This window comes from Solanum tuberosum, unplaced genomic scaffold (assembly GCF_000226075.1).
Source record: "Solanum tuberosum cultivar DM 1-3 516 R44 unplaced genomic scaffold, SolTub_3.0 scf00092, whole genome shotgun sequence".
NCBI lineage: Eukaryota > Viridiplantae > Streptophyta > Magnoliopsida > Solanales > Solanaceae > Solanum > Solanum tuberosum.
In genome coordinates this window covers 933,176-957,655 of record NW_006239019.1, presented here as the reverse complement: position 1 = coordinate 957,655, position 24,480 = coordinate 933,176, and the positions used below count along the sequence as shown (strand labels likewise).

General features: G+C 33.5%; 5 protein-coding genes across 7 annotated transcripts in view; 2 read left to right on the top strand and 3 right to left on the bottom strand.

Annotated features, from left to right (window-relative positions):
• Positions 1–457: 457 nt before the first annotated feature.
• On the bottom strand, positions 458–4,607 carry LOC102586273 (perakine reductase-like). Of its 2 annotated transcripts, XM_006347693.2 has the most exons (7): positions 4,346–4,607; positions 2,755–2,925; positions 1,893–2,096; positions 1,554–1,726; positions 1,218–1,314; positions 938–1,091; positions 458–802 (listed from the first exon to the last, which is right to left on the bottom strand). In XM_006347693.2, exons 1-7 carry the CDS (start codon positions 4,397–4,399, stop codon positions 621–623), a joined length of 1,035 nt encoding a protein of 344 aa, XP_006347755.1. In that variant the 5' UTR covers positions 4,400–4,607; the 3' UTR covers positions 458–620. The 2 variants fall into 2 exon arrangements, with proteins under 2 accessions (XP_006347755.1, XP_006347756.1); XM_006347694.2 differs by lacking the exon at positions 2,755–2,925.
• Positions 4,608–7,119: 2,512 nt separating this feature from the next.
• On the top strand, positions 7,120–9,326 carry LOC102585044 (ammonium transporter 3 member 1-like). The gene is made up of 3 exons (XM_006347690.2): positions 7,120–7,871; positions 8,136–8,421; positions 8,498–9,326. Exons 1-3 carry the CDS (start codon positions 7,284–7,286, stop codon positions 9,052–9,054), a joined length of 1,431 nt encoding a protein of 476 aa, XP_006347752.1. The 5' UTR covers positions 7,120–7,283; the 3' UTR covers positions 9,055–9,326.
• A 54-nt stretch (positions 9,327–9,380) lies between these two features.
• Positions 9,381–12,137, bottom strand: LOC102584732 (uncharacterized). The gene is made up of 3 exons (XM_006347689.2): positions 11,825–12,137; positions 9,645–9,916; positions 9,381–9,551 (listed from the first exon to the last, which is right to left on the bottom strand). Exons 1-3 carry the CDS (start codon positions 12,041–12,043, stop codon positions 9,548–9,550), a joined length of 495 nt encoding a protein of 164 aa, XP_006347751.1. The 5' UTR covers positions 12,044–12,137; the 3' UTR covers positions 9,381–9,547.
• A 2,020-nt stretch (positions 12,138–14,157) lies between these two features.
• Positions 14,158–18,427, top strand: LOC102584392 (uncharacterized). The gene is made up of 4 exons (XM_006347688.2): positions 14,158–14,526; positions 16,167–16,361; positions 17,670–17,851; positions 17,946–18,427. Exons 1-4 carry the CDS (start codon positions 14,235–14,237, stop codon positions 18,252–18,254), a joined length of 978 nt encoding a protein of 325 aa, XP_006347750.1. The 5' UTR covers positions 14,158–14,234; the 3' UTR covers positions 18,255–18,427.
• A 3,057-nt stretch (positions 18,428–21,484) lies between these two features.
• The window catches only part of LOC102577923 (NAD-dependent epimerase/dehydratase family protein-like protein), a 3,844-nt gene continuing 848 nt past the window's right edge, over positions 21,485–24,480 (bottom strand). Inside the window, 7 exon segments of one of the 2 annotated variants that reach the window (NM_001287843.1) lie at positions 21,531–21,912; positions 21,914–22,037; positions 22,173–22,380; positions 22,725–22,857; positions 22,953–23,082; positions 23,178–23,271; positions 23,438–23,848. In NM_001287843.1, the coding sequence (NP_001274772.1) occupies positions 21,800–21,912; positions 21,914–22,037; positions 22,173–22,380; positions 22,725–22,857; positions 22,953–23,082; positions 23,178–23,271; positions 23,438–23,847 (1,212 nt within the window). In that variant the 5' untranslated portion in view covers position 23,848 and the 3' untranslated portion in view covers positions 21,531–21,799. 2 annotated transcript variants of the gene reach the window in all.

The window sequence follows — 24,480 nt, the reverse complement described above, 5'->3', positions numbered from 1 at the left end:
TAGAATATTTTACAATATATCTTTCCTTATATTTTTTGTCCAAATATGTGGAGCAGTCAAATAGAGATATGTTTTTAAAAGGTTAATAATTTGGGAATGAAACTAAATAATTCGCGCAAAATTAAGAAGTGTTTTCAATGCTTCCAATTATACTTTACATTCTAATATAACCATTCCCTTATACTTCATCCTAAATTTGTCCTCAATTTTTTCGGAAAAACAAGTGTTAAAGCTCAAAAAGTCAAAATTAAATGACTCGCCCTCAATTTTTTTTTTAAAACCAGTCATTTAACTTGATCCGACCTATTTTCTTTCTCTTTTAATACCCAAAGTATCAAAGCTCGTGCTTTCAAGTTTCAACTTGTGATCGTAAGACCCATAAGTCCATAACCCAATGGCACAAAGCCACTGTTTGATTTCCACAAGTAATAACATTAATTAAAAAAACAATATGGAGTAGCTAATATGATTTCCATTTTGACTGAGATAAAATACAAGCAGACATATCCTTTATTCAAATATGGCAGTACAAAAAGAGAGGAATCATATGTCAATAGATTTAAGAATAAAAAAGAGAAACAAACAAGTTCAAGTCTGCACTTGCCATAACACAACATTGATCATTTGGTTGGGGGTGGTGTAATAGAAAACTTATATGTTGTCTTGTAAAGAAACTCGTCATATCTCTGCCCAGCCACTTCACTGACGGACACTGCATCAGAAAGTTCTTTTATGTCTTCTTCTGTGAGCTTTACTCGCACTGAGCCGATGTTATCATGAAGATTTTTTATCTTTGTTGTACCTATAATAACAGGCAAGAGACTAACTCAGTATTCACAACATCATGTGATCAAAGCACAAGTGAGTGCTACTCATTTCTGTACAAGTACTCTAATATCATCTTTATATTAGTGAAACTACGAGAAGAATTGCTTACCAGGAATAGGTACAATATCATCCCCTTGGTGAAGAATCCATGAAATAGCAAGTTGAGCCGGAGTGCATCCATGCTTCTTGGATATTCCTTCCATACGAAAATATATAGATTTGTTCTTTTCAAAGTTCTCTCCAGTAAACCTAGGTTGTGTAGTCTAATAAAAAGTAAACGAATCCAGAATCAAAACCATGAAAAATGGATTTAGTTCGAAAAAAATATTAATAATAATGAAACATCAATGAATTAATGGAGTAAAATAAACAATGGTTTGTTTTCTTACCAAAAAGCTGTTGGCGGGCAAGCTTTCAACAACTGCTTTTCCAGCTAAAAGCCCACGTCCAACAGGGCTATATGAAACAATCCCAATTCCAAGCTCCCTAGTAGATAAAGATAGAATGAGGGTATAAAAAGTGAAGTGAAAATTTCTCCGCGCACAATCCATTAACTTTCTGTTTAGTCATTAGTGGTTCATAATTATCTAGCAGGAATGTGCCTGTTTTCTGTTAAATAGTACTCCAAAATACACTAACTAGTAGAAAGTCCAAATGCATGTCCTGTATTTGATTTCAAGGTTTTTTTCTTTGTTTTCAAAATGTGTAATGGAGTGTAGAGAAACCTGCAAACTGGAATTAAGTCATCCTCAATGTCACGCGTCCATAGAGAATACTCCTGCTGTACAGCGGTGATAGGATGAACTGCATGTGCTCTCCTTATCGTCTCCGGGTGAGCTTCAGACAGGCCAATATACTTTATTTTACCTTCTTCAACTAATTTTTTGAGTTCTCCCATCTGTAATACAACTCACCATAATAAGAAATAGTAGAGATAGAAGAGCTTCACGGGAAAAGTAAAAGCAAGAATCTTGATTAGGAATGCAGGCATTCCTACTCAAAGCAAATGAATATTATGTGCACTAAGGTACCAAAATTGAACCATATATAGGCAGATCACTTACTGTTTCTTCAATGGGCACTGTTGTGTCTATACGGTGCACATAGTAGAGATCAATGTAGTCCACTTGTAGGCACTTTAAGCTAGCTTCACAGCAGGAACGGGCATATTCAGGAGTTCCTTTTACTGTCATCTTATTTTCTTCCATAGTACAAATACCAAACTTTGTAGCAAGCTGTATTTTTTCTTGAGGCAATTGCTTTAATGCCTGAAACAGTGAAATTCTTAAACGAATTACGGACTACTTAAGAAAAATCAAGCAGCTATTTTAATTGAATGGTAGTGGGTCTACTGGCATTCCATTACTTCACACAGTACACCAATTCGAAAAGGCATATGGAACATTTCGAGAAAGAAAAAAAAATCTCTGTATAGTCATGCCACATCTTTAATGTGTTCATCAAATAGTGTAATAGTAGCAGCCTCAACAAGTGAGAGCTTATATGGATCACAAAGATTAGCTGAAGTTGAATGGCTAACAAGTAATGTAAAGGATTGCAATAAGATAATTTTGAACTAAACCCAGTAAAGATGAGTAGATTTCAAGCACAACCTCTGTTCACGCCTCTTCCCCCTCCACCTTTCTCTATTTTTCGTATGAATGTTCATGCAACATGGTGGTTTTACACATGAACTTCTATTATTGATGCATATACAAGTTTATTATATCTTATATGTTCACTGTTTTATCATGTTAAGAGGATTCGAGAATCATCAAGCTGGAAAAATACAGAAGACCATCTTGTACTCCATTTTCTTTGTTTTGTTTATACAACATTCCATGGAAAGTGTAATGGATGTTTCAGCTAATAAAAATGCATCTTTCGATGATCAAGATACGTGTGAAACCAATTTTCTGTAGTTACCTTCCCGACCAAGTATTCATTTGCATGATCCATGCCATAAAAATTTGATGTGTCAAAAAATGTGACTCCTTTACTAAAAGCCTCCTTGATTATTGCAATCCCTTCCTCCTCAGGAACATGACTACTATAGGCTCCAGTGAGCCCCATACAGCCGAAACCTAATTTAGAGACCTAGAAACAAAGGTTCAACATGGTGTGAATGACCATTACATCAAAATCATATGAAAACTACCTTACGAAATAAACAATTTTGCAGAAAGGAAGTAACAGCTAAAAAGCACATTACTGCATCCATTTTGGAAAGGGTAGAACGTCCTTCTTCGTTCAGAGTAAAATTTATCTACTAAATTCACAGGGAAAAGCTCATGAGATTTAGCTTCTGATTCAAATTATAAAAGATTTCTTCAAATTGCTTTATCATGCTTTATATAGTATTTCTTTTCCCAGACGGCTTTGTTTTCTTTTCCTTGAGTTGGGGTTTATTGGAAACAACCTATCTACCTCCAAATGTGGAGTAAGGTCTTGTGTACACTACCCTTCACAGACCCCACTCGTGGGATTTCACTTGGTTATCCAAATTGTAAGTGACTGTTTAAACAACAAATCTAGCAACGTATCAAGAAGGATTCCATGGGTTTATAATTCATGGCTTTCAGTTAAAATCATAAATATTGGTGTTCAGGCCAACTTTCGCACACCTCCACTAATTCCATAAGATACCTATCACCTCCCACACATTAACAGAGGCGTATTCAGGATTTTAGAATGATGGGTGCATTATTACAAAAAGGTTGATCTAAGATATAAATTTTATTGGTTGGACATTTAGGTTCTTACTACTGAAAATCGTTAAAATTAATATTATAGGTCCAAAACTAATTAAAATGTCAAAAGTGTTACCAATAACTATTTAGAGGTGTGTTATCTAATTTTACAAAGAAAAATAAAACAAGATGAATATAAAATTCAAATTTCTAACCTCACGTAGAGAGGTGCACCCAGTCATCATCGCATTATATGATACTCGTATGGATTCACACATCTATATTTCAATATTTTTCAAAAATATAACACTCTATATATGATCTCGGGAGGGGAGCATGGGTTCACGTGAACCCAGTGACCCCTCCTTGGATACGCCTCTGCTGACATATCAGGTGACTTTGTCCACCAACACTAGGACAAATGGGAAAAATTAAATCACCTAGTGTTTTTTTGTCTCAGTTGTCACCAACCTTGGATTCTCAACCACTTCATTTATCACTAAGCCACCCACACCTTGGATGCATAAATATTACATATGCATATAAGGTGAATATCTTGGATACAATGTCACAAGGGCGGATCTAATGTACAACTTATGGGTTCACCTAACCATATCACTTTGGTTCGACCCTTTATATGCATTAAACAACAACAACATATATACGGTGTAGTCTCATAAGTGAGGTCTAAAGAGGAGGATAGTGTGTACGACATTCTTACCCTACCTTTTGCTTGTGAAGGTATAGATGCTAGTTATTTATATGAGTTAAAAATTCACTAAATAAATACAAATCAAAACATGTATCATATAGCTTCTAATTTTTACCTCAAATCTTTGGCTTCCCAACTTTACTCTAGGCATCTCAAATGCGTCCGCCATTGCTCAAATGAAGAAAAAAAAAAAAAACTCTCGTTACTGTTTTCTTCTTTTAGGGCACTAAAATTGAGTAAATTTGTAGTGATTCTATGGAGGTATTTATACACTTCCGCCATTTTTTTCCCTGTGAGAAGAGCGATTAGGAAAACGATTACGTTAATGCAACTACAACTATCATTTTCAGTCTACTTCGCATAAGGGCTTGTCAAAATTAAATAACTTCCCCCAATTTTGCATCGTATTGTATTGTACTATTCATTTAAATATAATATTTATTTTAATTGTTATTTAAATTCTATTATATTATATCATTAAATTTATAGTTAGATAATACTACTCAACAACATGTCTCATTTTATGTAATGATTGATTTGGTGTGATTGTGTCGTTACCTTTAACATTTTCTTTTTACATTTGATATTTCCTTATTATTTTACAATCATAACTTTTTCATAGTAGCTCTACCTCGTATCCTATTTTTCTTATAGGTTTATACAAATTATTATGTTTGACATAATATAACGACAGAAAAAGACTTATCTTTAATTTTGAGTTTCCATGAAAGAATACGTGTCAAACTCAAAATTAAATAACTCGCCCTCAATTTTAAATACAACACCCCGTTTAATCTGACCCGAGCCATTTTTTTTCTTTTCGTCTTCTCTTTTTAATACAAAGTTTTAAAGTATGATCTATCAATTTTTAACAACATTAAGGAGGTGATAGAACCCATAATTAAAGGCCGTAAGGCGCAAAAATGTACTATTTTCTTCCGTTTCAATTTATTTGATCTATATTTTATTTTAATAAGTTTCAAAAAAAATGATCCTTTCCTTTTTATAGCAACTAACATGTTTTAGACTACATGGTAAAAAAGTATTTTAATATATTTAATCAATTTTTAACTTTAGACAATAAAATTTTAACAAAAAAATCATTTACTTAAATTTCATATCAAATCAAAGCATGTTACTCAATTTGAAACGGATGGAGTACTTTAGAGGCATTTTATGTATTTCCACACAATTTTTTTAACTACTAATCAAATTTATAATTCACCATTTGAACTATATGTCATATGCTATTTGTCTATTTACAAGAAGCAAGAAAGCTTAGGAGTTGAACGAAGATCAGTGGAGTGCTGAAAGCTTAGACTGCAAAAGGATGCATCCAAAAATATAACTTTCTTTTTTAAAAAATTGAAGGAAAAAAAAAAAGAAATTTAATGTGCCAGAGTTTTAAAGTTTAGGGTATTGAAAAGAGAAAAAGAAAAGAAAATGGGTCAAGGCAAGTCGAGTTAAGCATGTGAATTTCTAAAAAATAAAATGGATATTTAAAATTAGAGGTGAATTATTTGATTATGAATTTAACACATAATTTTTTAGTCAGAATTAAAATTAAATTTATGTAAAAAATATAACAAAAATGATATATTTAAATGGAAAGTATAATAAGAAATATATTTAAATCATTTTATGATGTTACATTCAATCCTTTTTCGTCAAAACTTTTGAAAATATTGGTTACTCCTTTTTTAGTCAATGGAATGGCGAATTCAAAATGAGCTTCTTCAATGATTGATGTCGACTAAACTTCTATATTATGTCTAGTATATTACAAATATAGGTTATGTAGGTTAAGGCATATAATTTTGTGGGTTCTGAAATTAAAATTTTATCTTTAGTTATATAAGTTTTGTAAAAAATAAGTTATGTCTTGCTCGGACATAACTTGTGTGAGATGAATTGAACTTATATCTCTAACCATATAAGTATTATAGGAATTAAACTGTGATGCTAATTTTCTAAATGGTCATCCAAGTTTTGGTAATTATTTTCAAATATCACTTTTATTCAATAAAAATATCACTCAACTATTACTAGTTTTCTTTAAAAACAGTTAACACTTCAAAAACTTCTTTCTCTCCTAGTTGACATGTCATGTCCTTAAAGTCTTTTTTTTCTTTTTATAATAGGTTTTTTTAATTCATTTAATTATAATTATAATCTTCTCATTGTTTTAAAAAAAATAGATTAGTTTATCAAGAAGAAATTTGCATGCTTAGGAATTTTTTTGTATAACTAAATTATTTATTCTTACAATTAAAAGGAGTTCAACCAATATTTAGCAACTCTTTTTTTTTCTTTTTTCTGAGCGATGAATATTCTTGAGAAAAATGATAAAACTTTTCTGTTTAAAAAAAAAACCCATGAAAACGGAAGATAATCATTGAATTTAATTTCAAATTTTCCTATTCTTTAATTTCTTGATTCCTTTTCTTTTGTTGTTCTTAGTCCTTTCATTGTGATTTTCCTTTATATTACGTACACTTACATTATGTTCCTTTCGTAGAAGAGTTAGTGATCGAACAACACATCTGAACTATCATTTTTTCGCGAGTTTCACCCCTCCAACTGTTTCTTGTTCCCTTTTCCTATCAAAACTATCACTGTCTACTCATCTAGGTGTGTTTGAATACATAGATGGTAATAGTTCAAGTAGAAAAACGGAACAACATATAGTTGATATGTGACACTCGCAAAAAAAAGTACAATAGTTTAAATGTGTTTTTCACCGTAATCTCTTTAAAGAATTATATTTTAATAATCCATACTGGAACACAAGAGCAGGCCAACTAGCTAAACCGAAGCCGGCAATGGCATCACTTACACTCTTGAAGAAAAGACACAAATAGCACATATGATACTTCATATTAAACTAACAATCGAAAGCCATTTGCTTATTTCTTAGACAGTCACTATCCCATCATATTCTGAATCATATAGTTATAGGTAACAATTACAAAGAACTAAAGAGAAAAAAACAGCACTCGTTGCTCCAGTACGTAGTTGAATCACGAGTAATCGTGCAAGGAACGCTATCACTAATGGAACTTCCCTCAAATTTATCACCAGACGAGGCAAGTCCGGAATGGATGAACAAAGGTGACAACGCGTGGCAGCTCACGGCTGCCACCCTAGTCGGGCTCCAGTGTGTGCCCGGCTTAGTCATTCTCTATGGTGGCATGGTGAAGAAGAAATGGGCAATTAATTCCGCTTTCATGGCACTCTATGCCTTTGCCTCCGTTCTCATATGTTGGGTTGGATGGGGCTACCGGATGTCATTCGGTGACAAGCTCGTGGCCTTCTGGGGAAAACCGTCTGTCGCCTTGGATGAGAAGTATCTTCTTGGACAAGCATTTCTGGGATACTTCCCCACAGCAACAATGGTGTTTTTTCAGTTTGTTTTCGCAGCCATTACGCCAATCTTGATCGCTGGGGCTCTTCTTGGGAGGATGAATTTTATAGCTTGGATGTTGTTCGTGCCTTTGTGGCATACTTTTTCGTATACCATTGGCACATTTAGCATTTGGTGCCCAGATGGATGGCTGTCCAAGCTAGGAGTGATTGATTTTGCAGGAGGCTTTGTTATTCATCTCTCTTCTGGTGTTGCTGGATTTACTGCGGCTTATTGGGTAAGTTTCTTCTTTTTATTTTTCGCACCGACTACATCCTAATCGCGCACTGCAAGGCCATGTGGGGTGGCACTACCAACAAGATTTTCTCCATACTAGGGCTCGAACCCGAAAGCATGAAGCTAACACAAGACCCTCTTCCCCTCTGTACAACCATTAAAGTGGAATATTACTACTTCAACTCTCTCTAGATTTACTTTGAGGTGATCTTCTTGTCCTGATCATAACTTGGAATGTTGCATGGCAATATTAATATTATAACAGGTAGGTCCCAGGCTGGACAAAGACAGAGAGAGGTTTCCACCAAACAACATTCTCATGATGTTAGCCGGCGCCGGCCTTTTATGGATGGGTTGGACTGGGTTCAACGGAGGAGCACCTTATACTGCCAGCACTGACGCCTCCTTAGCCATATTGAATACACATGTCTGCACCGCCACCAGCCTCCTTACTTGGCTGGTCCTAGATATTGCTGTTTCTGGCAAACCCTCTGTGATCGGAGCTGTTAATGGCATGATCACCGGCCTTGTTTGCATCACCCCTGGTGCAGGTACGTTCTCATTTAGTGCAGTGACTGGGTATAAATTTTGACATGCTAGACTAACCAGTAGATTCACTACCTACAGGAGTTGTTCAAAGTTGGGCGGCCATCCTAATGGGCTTAATTTCAGGAAGTGTTCCATGGTACACAATGACAATCCTTCACAAGAAGGTCAAGCTCTTAAGGCATGTCGACGACACCTTATCTGTCTTCCATACCCATGCCCTAGCGGGGATTTTAGGCGGTATCCTCACTGGATTTTTTGCTGTGCCAAAACTCTGTAGGCTATTTTACCTCGTACCTGAATGGGAAAGGTACATCGGCCTAGCCTATGGTTTGCAGACAGGCCGGACCTCAGCTGGGCTACGGCAAATGGGAGCTCAACTAGCTGGTATCGGATTCATAGTATGTCTAAATATTGTCACGACAAGCTTGGTCTGTCTGTTCATCAAGTTGATAGTGCCTCTTAGGTTGGACGAAGGGGTGCTGCAAATTGGAGATGACGCTATCCATGGAGAGGAAGCATATGTATTATGGGATGATGAAGAGAAATATGAAAATACCCAGGTTAATTCTGCATATGATGCTGATGAGTATCCATCAGCTGTTTCAAAGACTTTGAGTGAACTCCAAATGGTATGAAAGTGCTCTCTATGGCTAGGTTACACTATACTTTGCTTCTAGCCTGTGCAAAACTTTTAAGACTTCATTAGCCGAAGCATGTTTGTAAAGAAAGTATGGCTTTCTTAGCGGAAAGATGAGACTCAACTAGATAATATTCAGTAGAACTACATGTTATTTTTCTTCCAATATATTGCAAGGACCACTTTAGTCACCCAGAATAAACAGGAGAAATCGAGACAGCAATGGAGAAATTGTGCACAATCGTAACATTGTAGTGACTATTGATCAATCATTTAGAAAACCAAAATATGAAGTATGAATACATTCCTCAAAATATAAAAAGATTGAACAAACAAAAGGGCCTTTTGTTAGACTCCATTCTAGAGAAAAATTGTCCAATTAAAGAGATATGGAAACTTTCACCAAGCATTCACATCACACTCTTGTAAAATACTAAAAGAGTTCCCTTGATCTCAAGTAATGGCAACTGGCAATTAATTCCACATCTTTATCAACTACAATTTTCACCATGTAAGAGAGAGTTAACAGCCATCATAAAAATACAAAAACCCTACAAAGACATAAGCAGAGGAAGAAAATAGATTTACTTGCGCTTCTTGGATTTTACAGGGGGCTGCTCGGGAATTTCACCATCATCTTCTGAAGAAAACTCTTCTGGTTCATCAGGGACTTCATTTGGAACATTATGCTTGGTGATATAGTCCTTCAGTATGGTCATGCTTTGCTCTTTCATAGATATCAGTTGCTCAGATAAAATCCCTTTACATGCCTCAACAGAGTATGCTTCTGATCCAAGGCGAAATGTTGCTTTAACTTGAGGAGAGGATAATGCATCTTGCATTTGAGGATTCATAGTCTCCTGCATAATTTCAGTCCTCGCCTCAATCCAGATTTTAGTGTTACCAATAATTAAAAAAAAGAAAGATATTGTGTGCGATGTGAAAGTTAACCTTTAAGTGTACACCCAATAAAACACTCAACGAAATAGATTTTCAAGCATGTGGACATATTGCACGTGCATGATTACCTTACATGAAACATTTGAGTGCTGAATCAATCTACATGGGGCATTCGTTTTTAATCAAACAAGTAGAGCATATAAAAATATGCAGAAAGGAAAACACACCACAAAAAACATTAAAAGGAGTAGTACGTATTTCACATTCTTCATGTCACTGATGTCAAATCCTTCTTGTGGTCTACTCTTTCACACATTGGCCAATCCCCAAGGAGGGTGGTCTTACATTACAAATAAGGAAGAGGAAAAGCCAGAAATCCAGAATATATTCCTCCACTGTAAAGGACACTCATTTCTGATGGGCTTGGGTAGGTTGAAGGTCCAGACAAGATGATTTCCCGCAACTCAATGGAATAAGAGCTTCTTTCTGGTTCTGTAAACAAAAGGAACAAGAAGAACCATTTCCCAGCTTCTTAAAGTACCAAAATCATTTCCCCATTTCTGCTCCTTCAAAAATAGGCAAGGTTCCGTCTTAAGTCTTAACACAAGTCATAATCAAAGGAACTCCAAACTGTCCGCTTTGCCGAAAACTACAACTAGGTCAACCTACATACTGAATAGAATTTCTTCAAACAGGCATATCAAGATTTACTTTTTTTGATAAGTTGCACATCAAGATTTTCTTCTCCCCATATTAAAATACATCCCAAACAGTTTAATGAGAAACCCGAAAAGTAAATACTGGAAAACTGTTTTCATTCCCATCTCTGCACAATTGACAAGCAATGCACATTCTGTATGAAAAAAAACAGCCCAGATAACTGTTTCCAGTTCCATCATGGACCAAGCCCCAATGCCTCCAAACAGAACATAAATATTGGAAAGATCCAACAGAAAGTACTATTAAATACATATCCGTATGAAGTCTGCTTTTTAATTTTGTATCATATATGCAGTAGCATTTCTTTCAACCATTTTCTGAAAAACGTTTTTCTTGAGACAAGGGTCTAACGGAAACAACCTCTCTACCACCACAAAGGTAGGAGTAAGGTCTGTCTACACCCCACCCTCCCCATACCCTACTTGTGGAACTATATTGAGTATGTTGCTGTTCTATCATATATGCAGTAGCACAGTGCTACTTCTCCGTAAAAGCCTAAGACAGAAATTTCACTACAGCACCAAGAAGCACTTGTACTCCAACTAGTACATTCTGTTCAATTACTTCTCAATCTGTGTGCTACTAGCCAACCAATGAAAGGAACATAAACCATCTCCAATCCAATACTATTTTTTGCACCAAATCCTATCTTTTTTTATGACAAGGAAAACCCGCAGCTGCTACCAAACCTTTTGGTGCGCACAAAGTAAAACCCCCGCTCCTATGCAATAGCTCGCAAACCACATAGGAGAGGTAACCCGCACTAGCTCCTATGCAATAGCTCGCAAATCCTATTTTGGTGTAAAATTTAGTATTTTGGGCTCCAACACAACACTATTTTAGTGTGTGAATAGTGTCACTGTGCTGATTGACACCATTTTAGTGTAAAATTTGATGTTATGAATTGGAGATGCCCTTAGGCGTTCTCTAAACTACTTAGGATCTTCCACTTGATATAATATCGTAGAATTTGCGATGCTTAAAGTATTTTTGAAGGATTAGCGAGAAGTGAATATACCTAAGTCATATACATGGAAAAATTATTACTGATTGAGCCTAAAATCAAATTCTACTCCCTACATCCCAAAATACTTATCATATTTCGCTTCTCAAGAGTCAAACTAACTAGCAGAATGACAAAAACTTACCTGATTGAGCGGAGCGTTGGGAGCTACAGAGGCGGCTGAGGAGAATGCTATGCGGTTAAGCGAGCAGCTAATTGAGTTAGGGTTTTTGAGGGAATTTACAATTTGGGGTTTTTTGGAGGGAAGCCCTACCAATTTTTCCCCAACGCTAGAAACTTCAATATTTTGATATTCTTGCAAATAATGATGTAACATATAGTTATTCATGCAAATATTTTGCATAATTACTTGTTGCTCTTTTGCACTATGATCATCAAATAAATCTAAAAATGATGAAGAGGAGGAGGAGGAGGAGGAGGAATTTTCATCATTATTATTATTCATTTTTAGAAGACAAATAAGTACATTTGATTTGATTTTGAAATGGATTGAAAATATGGAGTTACTTAAATTATGTTCATTTTTATATATTAAAAGTAGGTGTAAAAATATTTTAATTTAAAAAGATAAATTTGAGATAAGTATGAAATCTATTTAACAATTAAGATTAAGATGAAATTCATCCAACGATTCAGATTAAGATAAAATTTACTTTATTATTAGGTAGTTTATGATGGTATCTAGTATTTCTACACATTAAAGAATGTGTAGAGATATTTTACTAAAGATAAATTTGAAATAAAAATTTAATTATTTCAACAGTCAAATAAATTAATTTGGTGTATAAATAGTTACGTCATTTCTAATGTAACATTATTCATACATTGAAACAGTGTAACAAATAATATAAAGTTGAAACACCAAAATATCAAATATTATACCCCAAAAAATATATGAAAAATTCACCAAATTTACCTATATTAATGGTCATCCAAAAATAGCCTACTTAATTGGGTCAAAATATATTTATTTCATACAAACTTAAGAGAAAACTAATTAAAGCGTGTTTGGACAGACTTTTTTTAAGTAAAAAGAACAATGAACAGTTGATGTATGATTTTTTTTTCTTTAATAAATGATAGTTTAAGTGTATTTCTGATTAATAACTTAAAAGAGGATAAATGATTTTACTATACGATTTTACTAAATTGAGTGATTTTATTAATATAAAAATAACATAAATAATTTTATTACATAATTTCATTAAGTTAAATGATCATATGAGAATTTTACTTGTATTTTGAATTTAAGAATTGAAAATTTTATTGGATTTTAATTTAGTTGGCTTCCTACATTCTAGCTCTGTTAGTATGTAAAGGCGTAGAATTATTTCCGGACACCAACCTACTAGTTATTTGTATTAAATGAGTAAATTTTAGGTTTAGCAAACATAAAACTCATATTAACGCTCTATAGCTATAATTTTGCTATTTGCGCTCCATAGCAAACTATGTTTGCTATAGAGCATCTCATTTGTATAAATCGCAAGCAAACATCTCATTTGTATAAAAAGTGCGGCGATTGTATATGTATATTGGCTAGACAATTGTATATATGTAATTATTATGTATATGTATCAATGATTGTGTTTGTATATCTGTATAAAATTTGAATTTGTATACAATTGAATTGAATTAAAACATTTGGCAAATCTCTCTCTTGCGTGCGCTTTATACAACACAAATTATACATTGTATTTTGTATAATTTGTGATTTTGTGTTTGTATAAAGCGAGAAAGAGAAAAAGGCAAAAGAGAACTGGATAGATGAAGATTTGTATTATATAATTATAAGTGTATAAGACAAAGAGCTCGGTAGTTGTATGTGTATATACAGTTTTCTCTCGCTTTATACAAACACAAACACAATTTATACATTTGTGTTTGTATAAAGTGAGAGAGGCAAGGGAGAGTGCGAGCGAGATTTCTGGAGAAAGAGGCGAGTGATAAACTGTTTGCTATGGATTAGAATTAAATGAAATTATGGTTATATAATTTATTTGAATTAATAGTTTGCTATTTTATACATTTTTTCCTTAAATATATACTATTAATTATATTTAGAGTGTTAAGATTAATTAATTATAATTAATTGATGAGTTTAAGCGTTGAAAAATATGTTATAGTGTTGAAATTAATTTTATAAATAAATAACTACATATTTGAATGATAGTATTGGAACTGTTAATAAACAATGATGATCTTGATTATTATTTTTAAAAAACTTTAGCAAGCTAAGTATATTTGTTAGAATGATTATAATACACTTACAATTTTATTTTAGAAACATATGTATAAAGGGGGAAAAAAAAAAGAATACAGAGTGAAGAAGAAGTTAGAAAATTTATTTTGATTAAGATATTTTGGATATCAAAAAGAAGTTATTAAAAATAAAATAATTAAATACTTAGTCAAACTTGGAAAAAAAGTCATAAGCATATTTGCGTCAAGTCAAACAACGGTACGTTACTACGCGTTTTCGTTTCTTATACTCTCCGCCAATTCAAGACTTCCTCTCTCACATTAACAGGAAAATGTCGGACGGAGGATTGACGATTTTGGACGGAACACAGCTCAGAGCCGTTGATCTATCGTTACCGTCGCCGGCCGACAGTTCAGTAACTGGTGCTCAGCTTCTTGACGTCGCAGAATCGAAAGTTTCAGAATCACTCTTCGGCTTCTCATTGCCGGATACTCTCAAGTCCGCCGCTCTTAAACGCATCGGCGTCTCCGATGACCTTGAATTCCGCCGTGAACAGCTCGATCGTGAAAACGCCTTGTCTGTGCTCCGGAATTACGTCGACGCCATTGCGAATGAACTCCAAGGTAAGTGTGTTGACTTGTTCAGAAGTACTCATATATTGTACTAGCATGAAATTATTGGTAATTGACCGAAAGATCAAACTATCGGGGAGAAAAATTTAGATACTTGTTATATTTGTCAAGTCGGAATCTCAGTGATACATAATTTTTAGGTCATTTTCACTTTAGTGGAAGAAGTCGGATTTAAGAAGAAATACTAATAATTGTTGAATGTCATTGCTCCGGGGTCAATGTACCAGTCAAGGTGAAGTGGACATAAATTAGTACATTTTGTCTCAAAAAAATGGAGTAATAGAGTTTGTGAACCTTTTTTTTTGGCAGTCTTTCTAGTGAATTTGTGACTAGAAAGTGAAATATGACAATTTTGGTTCCGTGAATGTAGCTAATTCCAAGTATGATGGATAAGGAATCTAACAAGAAATTTTTATGTAATTACTAATTACACGCGATTGAAGATCAAGTATCACATTTTAAAGAAGCACAATGAGGATGAAATTGAAGAGGAGATACTATTGGTTTTGCTTGACCAATAAGATAATCAGATTAGTTATCTAACAGTTTCTTAGATATGGAAATTTTAGGTGATACTGACAGTTGGATAGCTCTTACTTAATCATTCTTCATGCATGTTTTCTTAGTAACAGATGTGGTGAGGGGGCATTTTGTGCTTTCTCAACTTGCTACACCCAAGACCAAGGCGGACTATAATTAATTTGCTTGTTTCTTGTGAGTTGTAAGACCTCAGGTTACTCTACTATTCAGTCTAGTCACTTATTGAGACAGCAATTATGAAGTCTTACTCTAATCACCAAAACCTTGGCCTTAGCAGAGAATCTTTTTTTGCCTTGTTTAACTCTATTTATTATTTAACGGGGAAAGAAATAATTCTGTACATATATGGGTACCCAAATGTAAGATTTGAGAATCTCAAGTTTTATGGAACTCCTAAGTATTGGAATGATATGCGCTTTAACAGATGATTCATATAGTCATCCCCAGCTAGTTTGAGATTGAGATGTTGTTGATTGGTATTTTGCTAGTTAAGATGAGATAGGAAATCCAAAACCAAGTGATAATAAGCTCTATTGATGTAGAGTACAAGATGCCTTAGACTTCACTCTTTGATATTCCAAATCTCACTTAAACAGATTGATCAGATGTCTTGTGTTGATTTTGGTGCATCCAAATTAACAAAGATGCGCCAAGAGTCTAAGACTACCTAAAATTCTAAATGGACTGGAAGCTAACCTTTCAAGTAGTTGCACTTTAGAAAGTTGCTTCCTATGGAGAGTGTAAGTCAAGTAACTGTTAAAAGAACTAAGTAGTTCTCTTTGAACTAAACATTGCAATTCTTTTGTTTTTTTGGATGAAGTTGAACTAAACATTACAATCTCAGAAAGAGGATAATGTCTTGACTCTTGAATGGCCTTGCAATTTGTGGAAAATAAACATGCTCAAACCTTGACCATATGAACTTCATGCTCTTTCTGAATTGGCTATGTATGTTATTGGTGTCTTTTTGTATGCTTCTATGCTGGGTTGGATAGTTAAGTGCTAGACTTGTCTTTCTGTTCATTCTATCAGTGATCCAATTTTATTAGATGAAATGAAAAATCATACTGATTTCTTATATCCATGTTCAGATGATCCTATAGTCATTGCAATTTTGGATGGGAAAACTCTTCAAATGTTTTTGGAAGATGAAGATGACTTTGCCATGTTGGCTGAGAATCTTTTCACAGATTTAGACACAGAAGATAAAGGAAAGATCAAAAGAAATCAAATACGGGATGCTCTCTTTCACATGGGTGTCGAAATGGGAATTCCTCCTCTTTCAGGTTTGCTCCCCTCCTCCCCAATAAGAGCATCAAAACACCGTTCATTCTCTAGCAACAACAACATATACCGAGTGTAATCCCACAAGATCGTTCATTCTCTATCATTGCTAGATATCATTGAAGGTGTTCAAATGACTTAATAAAAAAATTCAAATGCATTCAAATGATGAAGCTTTTCTCAAAAACCCCTTTTCATATGTATCTTCATTTGACATTATATGTTTCAGCATATGCAAAATTCTGCAAATATTATTTCTTAGGAGAAAATGCAGCAGTAATCCTCAACATATATCTTTTGACCTTTTGCCCTTTTAACTTCTTATTTATATGGAAACAAAACGCTTTGACATCAAGAGTGAGCAACTTACCCATCCATTGAATTTGGTTTCAAAATAGGTTTTTTTTTTTATAAAAAGATCAGGTATTTCTTTGTTTTCTCTGCTTATCACTGCTGTCCTCTTATAAATCACCCATCACCATAACTGTTAGGGCGTTAGCAGCTTCATGTTCAATCCAAGACACCCTACATTCTGCAGTTGTTATCCTGTGCACAGAATTCAAGCTTAATCATATAATCCTGTCTTTGAATCTTAAAGTTTCATCTGATTTCATAATTCTGGTAAGGATAGAGATACCAAGCTTAGCTACAGTTTAAATATAAGTCGTAATTATCTCCATTGTAGAGATAACTCCATACAATGTAAATAAAACTAATTGATTTTGTAATGTTTCGAGTAGTTAATAAGAAATTGATGTCTGTGTCCATATTCTTCTTATATTTCTTATTATTATTTTTAATGATTAAATATTATAATTTCAATGCATAACCCATTGAGAAGTTAGCTACAATTCAATGCATCGACTATTCAAAAGTCAAATGAAAGGGTAGTTATATATTTCACCCTTCTAAGGTCCGGACACCATCTTATACATATTAATCATATATATTTTTGTCTTGAGGTTTCATAGTGTTTATGCACTTCACTAAAGATTCAAAGACTTTAACTGAGAAGCATGTGAGCTATATGATCTGAATAAGAATTTTTTGACTAGATCATTTCTTCTCGTCAGTGTTTGACTTAAGAATCTAATATCATGATATTATTAGTTTTTCTGAAAACTACTAACTGTTTCATTGTCATTTGAGCTATCCCTTCTGTTCCATCTTATATGGCATGATTCTAAAAACTTTTTTAGTCCAATCCAAAAGATTGGAATACTAGCTTTGGCAGCTGATTTCTGTGCAGCTCAATCAAATTTCATTGACAGCCTATTCCTACGCTGAATTCTAGATTTGTTGTTGAGCAGAGTTTCCTCTACTAAGTGACATTTTAAAGAGGCATGGAGCTGAAGGAGAGGATGAATTGGGGCAAGCCCAATTCGCACATTTACTTCAACCTGTGCTTCAGGAGCTGGCAGATGTTCTTGCTGAGAACCCTATGGTTGTGTTGCAGAAAATCAAGATCAATAATGGTTCCAAATTGAGAAAGGTTGCTACTTGACTCATTTTTTTGTACCTAAGCTGAAATCTTTCTTTCTTTCTACTCTGTCTTTCTAATCTGTTCAACTGGCCATGATATGCAGATTTTGGCTGATGAAAAGCAACTAAGCGAAACAGTAGAGAAGATAATGCAGGAAGAGAAAGACGGTCTAAGTACAAAAGACGTCATTCGACACTATCTCGAGAAAAATGGAGCTTCATTGGGCTTGCCACCTCTGAATGATGAAGTGGTGATTCTTCTATATGATACCGTATTAGGTGCTATAGAAAATGGAAACACTGATGCAAAAACATCAGAGAAGGACGAATTCTTGGTTTTTCTGAAGGAGATCCTTGAGAAGTTTGCAGCTCAACTTGAAGTTAACCCAACTTTTCATGATCTTGACAATTGAAGGTATATTGATGCGCCTTCAAATACACCCTCTCAATATAAAATTATTCCAGAAAAGTTCACAAACTCATCCCATGAAATTTATCTTAGATTTTGACTCAACTTATCATTAAATTTCTTTACTTTTAATGTGTTCCTATATATTTTACCAATGGAGTATGTTTCTCGATTGAATCCATATATATTAATTAGCTGTCAATATAATAATCAAAACTACCTTTTTCTTGACAATGTGAAACAAAAAAAATCATAACTCAATTATCTATGGTCATACATAACTCATAACCTAGGCCCAAGGGAATGAATGTTTTTGAGGTAGTTTAATAGTTCAAGAGCTCCGCACACCTTCCACTCACATACTCCCTCATTCTATCATATTTATATGTCGTCTTTATAAAAAATAAAGGGAAAAGGGTCTTATATAACCCTTAACTTTGTCATTTGGAGCTTATATGTCCTCGTTATGAAAGTGGCTCATATATACCTTTACTGTTATACAAACGGCTCACATATACCTCTACCGTTACAAAATGAGTTTACATATACCCTTCATTTAATGGAAGTGAAAAAAATTAGTTTTAAATTTATATTTTTGACTTTTTAAAAAAAATCATTTAGGAGTATATATGATTCTTCTAGCAAAGTTCAAGGTATATTTTAGTCTTTTTCATACATAAATTATTTTTGACTTGCTAATCATTATTTGAATTTCTTGTTCTTATTTTATATTTTTCTTTCATTCCTTGGTGTAAAAAAAAAATTAACTATTTTTCTGTGGCTATATTATAATTTAAAATTATTATTTTTTTGGCTATATTGTAATTTAGTTTTTGTATTTGAAGAAAAAAATTGGGTCATCTATAATAAATTTTACAAGAATATTAGTGAAACATAAATAAATTTGACCATCAAAATAATAAATCTAAATTAGTCGTTGAAACAATAAAAAAGTCAAAAAAAACAATATGTTTGAGGAGGGTTAAATATACTCATATGGGATATATATATATATATTTTAAAAATAATTAAAAAATTAAACTAAAATTAATTTTTTCACTTCCGTTAGAGGAAAAGAATATATGTGAGTCATGTGTATATAAGTAGGGTTATATATAAGTCACTTTCATAATGAGGGGTATATCAGCTCTAAATGACAAAGTTAAGGGGTATATTAGACCCTTTATGTTCTTTAATATTTGCCCGTTTACAAAACTGATGCATAAATGACACTATTAGCTTTAAAAATATGCATTTGACTAACATAGAAAAGCTAAGTAATTAATTCATGTTCATTTATTGAAAACATGACTTTAGGAGAACACAACAAATAAGGTACAATGATAAATTTACTTAATTTCTTAAAAAGCGAGGGAGTAATTATTAAGTGCTTACCATTTCACTACTTCCTCTATTCCTAATTACTTGTCCACTTTTTCTTTTTTAGTAATTAGGCCAAAAATTTAAAAAGTCTATAATATCATTTTTATTTTAAAATAAACTGATCTTTTTTCCATTTTTAATTAAAATGTATTAAAGTTACAAGGACAAAAATATTCAAAAAGGTAAAATAACATAGTGTAAAATATGTTATTTTATCATTCTGGCCAAAATGATTTTTCTGTCCCTAATTACTTGTCCATTTTAACAAATCAAGAAAGGACAAAAAGAATTTACCTATTATACCCTCAATTAATTACTTTGAAAAATGTATAACTTATTGATAGAGATAAAATGGTAAACTCACTATGTCAATCATTATTTTCTTAATAGATATGTTAATTCAAAAGTGGATAAATAACTAGTAAGAGAGTACGATTTAAGGAGCAAAAATTGAAGACGGAATAGGGAATCGGTGCAAAAACTTCATTATTTGGTGTGCTAAATTGCAATGTAATTGTGGCACATGGAACACATTATAGCTTCTATTTCACCTACGCTTGCCGACACCCTCCAAAAAGATCTATTTTCTTTTAATTATCTGATATTAGCCTCAGTAATTTATATTAAATTTCTGCAAAACTTATTTAGAGAGAATCTCTTTTTTTATTTGATTTTTTCTATTTTCAAGCTCGAATAAAAAATTTATGATTAAAATTTGAAGAATCTTATTCCGCTGAATGGAAGGATATTTCAACCCTTGTATCTCATTTTTTAATGACTTTTTCTTATGATAATCTCCTGTTATTTTAAGGTGAAAAATGAGAGTAATTTGTGATGTTCACTCCTAAGGTCTGTTTTTCTCTCCTAACTTATACCTTATCCTATCATTATCAATGATTTGCACCTAATCTTCTTTGTTTTTTTGCATAATCACAAAGTCTTAATTTTCAATTATTTACAAGGATAATATAAAAAAATTAACAAGTTATTATGCTTGTTACGATTTAAAAATATAATAATAATATAATTAAATTACTTTCTACCAATAACATAATTGATTGTTCTGATCTTTTTAATAAACAAGGACCACATCGTACTATGGTTTAGAATCTCAATAATTAGCTAGAGACCCAATTTGTGTCTGCCCCAAATTATATGTAAAGTTAAAGGACCACATGTATCTTTCGTAAAATACATTGCAAATAATTGAGTTGGAACGTGTAATTCAGCCTTTGTTTATGAAATTTAGATAAAATTTTCTAATTGATCATTGGATAAAAATATCAAGTAGATGAGTGGTTTTTCACCTTTTTATGGTAGATTATGATTTTTACATCTTTTTGAGTCGGACAATAGTGTAATATTATTCATTTTGAATTAAGTTCGTATAGATTTCTCATAGGCCTCACACTATTAAGAAAAACATACGAGGCGAATTATTTTTTCTTTCTCAACTTTTGACGTGGAATTAGTTCACTTGTTCTACTTTATGAATATTTGGCTATTGAGACACTGAAAAAGTAGATTAGGAAATATGTGTAGTTTGAAAAAGTGCATGAATTGTGACCTGTGGAAAATTTTGATCCGTATGTGATACTACTATACAAGGACCACTCAACAAATAAGAAAGAAGAAAAGGTATCTTGTTCAATAATTGTGATAACTCAGACAAATTTGTAGGCATGAAATGTAAGAATGAAAGAAAGACTCTTGAAATTTGTGATTTAAAATAAATCGAAAATATTTATGTGGTTGCAAATAATTTCAGCAAGGGTAAAAATGAAAAGTTTAACGTTAATTCGCTAAATATAGAAGAGTGACATTTTCTGCAATCTAGATGAAGATTCAGTATTCTAAGAAAATTTCAATCTCATTACTATATGAAGAGATAATAATAACTTTGCAATGAAATCTTACATATAAACCTTAACAAGATTAAAATTTTGATTACATGATCATCAACAGCAAGATCCTGAACTAGGTAAAAAAAACAAGAGAGGATCCACTGGCAGTTATTCAATTCTCACATTGAGATCTTCTCGAACGACTGATAAATATACTATTAAACTATCATCCCCTTCACAAGACCAAGGGGTAATAGATTACATTGACATGTTCAAACTAAAACCAAGAAAAGCCAACAATTACCAGAACTTAACACATCTTCTACGACGCCATAATACATAATGCAGCAATGTCATAGCAGAGGGATTGGCTTCCAGTTGAAATGATGACAGAAGGAATGAACTTATTCCTTGCCATCAGCAGCACGAAGGGAACCTAGCTCAACTGGAGCTTGGGTGCCCACCACCTTGGAAGATCCATAGGTTGCAGTATCAACTCCTTGAGATTTCTCTTTCTCGATCTGCTCCTTGATCCAGAAGTATGTAATTCTCAGACCATCCTGCACTCGGAGAATGATCATTAGTTTATACATGGCACAGAACATAGTTTTGCCAAATGCAAATGACAAGGTCACTTCTGATAGAGTAAATGTGGAAGAATTTTACGAAGTCAGCAGTAAAGAGCGTAATGGTACCTTCAATCTCATTGTTGGAGCCCAACCAAGCTTCTCTTTTATCAGTGTGTTGTCTGAGTTGCGACCACGGACGCCTTCTGGGCCTGGAATGTGTTGGACAGCAAGCTTCTTGTCCTCAAAGCTGAGAACCATCTCAGCCATCTCATTCATGCTGACCATCTCATCACTTCCTATGTTCACTGGCTCTCGGAAGTCGGATTTTGTCAATCTATATAAAGAGTAATAAATAAAACAAGCCACTTAGACAAAAGCTTATTCGACAACCACAGTTAAAAAGTAATATTGAGCAACTAAAATTGATTTGTTTATATACACTATAGCTAAGTTTATTATATTTCTTCCAATGTAACAAGTAAGATCCCCTTGAGAAATTCAATCTTATCGGTAAACACGTTCCCAAAGAAAAAAGTTCAATATAAGGGGGTTGCCTAATTCTCATAATTGAATCCAGTCAAAGCACATACAAACTTCTCCAGTAATTCAGAATTAGTGCTTATTTGTAGTAACTAATTGCTCTAATTGTGTACAGAAATAAAGATTTGGCTGTCTCACCTAAGAACCCCTTCAACACACTCATCAATGAAGGTGAATGAACGTGTTTGAAGTCCATCTCCCCACATTTCAAACTTATCCGTTGCAGTTTGTGCTTTTCTACAAAAAGCGGCAGGAGCTTTTTCCCTTCCACCTGAAATGCAGAAAACATTAAGAAAATGACTTCTCACAATCCATATAAAGACAGAATATGACTTGTCTGGTTAGCAGCGACATTCAATAAATTACCTTTCCAAGTTCCAAAAGGTCCATAGATGTTATGGAACCTTCCAATACGACATTCAATTCCAAAATCCTTGTTGTAATGTTTGCACAGTTCTTCTGTGGCAAGCTTTTCCAAGCCGTATGCATCTTGAGGCTAGAACCCACAAAACCAAAGAAAAGTTAGAAACCGTTACTTTGCAATTAATCAAATGGCATAGTAAAGAAACATTCTATTTTTAGGAAACAAACCTCTGCAGGCCAAGCATCAGCTTCTTTCAGGCTGACATTTGTTTCGAGTTGTTTGAACTCGGGGTATATGCAAGCACTAGATGCATAGAAGAACCTGAATAATATCATAGTCAGACACCAAATGAATATATTTGAACTAAATTGACAAATAAAACTATATAGTAATGCAGCAAGTCCTGGAACTTTTAAACCTTAAGCACGAATTAAACTTGAATTACTATAATTAGAAGACAAAAGAGCATAAAACAAAGATAGAAGACCTTTTGACACTGTTAATCCTAGCAGCTTCCATCATATTGAAGCTGATCATAGTGTTGTTATAGAAGATAACCGAGTGGTTGGACTGAATGAAACCCATGCCACCCATATCAGCAGCGAGATTGAAGACATGGTCAACACCTTTTGTTACCTTCAAGCAATTATCCATAACCCTAAGATCCGCAAGATGAAACTCATGACAGAACATATCCTCTGTCATGTGCTCATTCTTCTTCCAATCGGAGGCAATTATGTAGTGGCCCTCGCTCTTCAAACGACGAGCAATGTGAGAAGCGATAAATCCTCCAGCCCCAGTAATGGAAATACGGAGTTTCTCAGATGGCCAGTAAGGTTCCCTCTCAAGATTCTCATAAGTGTAAGAACCATAGTTAATACCACCAGAGCTTCCCATTCTGAAAAAAACTACACTCAGTCAAATGATGTTCCTCTTTAAAAACTCACAAGGAGCAGGCAATATCCACAATTATTAACACCTTAATGTCGAATTACCAACCATGTTTTCTTCTCAATATCATGCAAGGGTGAGGCACTAATACAGTGAGTATAAAGAAGATGTATTTTTTTGTTCAGCCTTATGATTATATAAATTTAAAGAGGAACTTGCAGTGATGTATACAGAGACACTCACATAGCTTTACTCATATAACAAACTTGGTTTAAACAAAAGAAGAGATCTTTCTAGTGATTCAGCTCCTACAGGGAAGGTTGGGGCAATGAGTAAAATAACTACAACAACAATAACATACCCAGTGTAATCCCACAAGTTGGGTCTAAAAAGGATGATGTGTACACACACCTTACCACTTCAAGGTAGAGAAATTGTTTTGATACACCGAGCATTAAAACCAGTTCCAACATACTCAGAAACACATATTCATAAGTGAACAAAGAATAATTAATACTAAAACAACACTATTTAAATTCAACAATTCTTTCATTTCATAGTAAAAACAAAAAGTGAGAATTTGAAAAAACAGTGAGATTTCACTCCTCACTAACACCTTCCCTTTCTACTTCCTCTGGC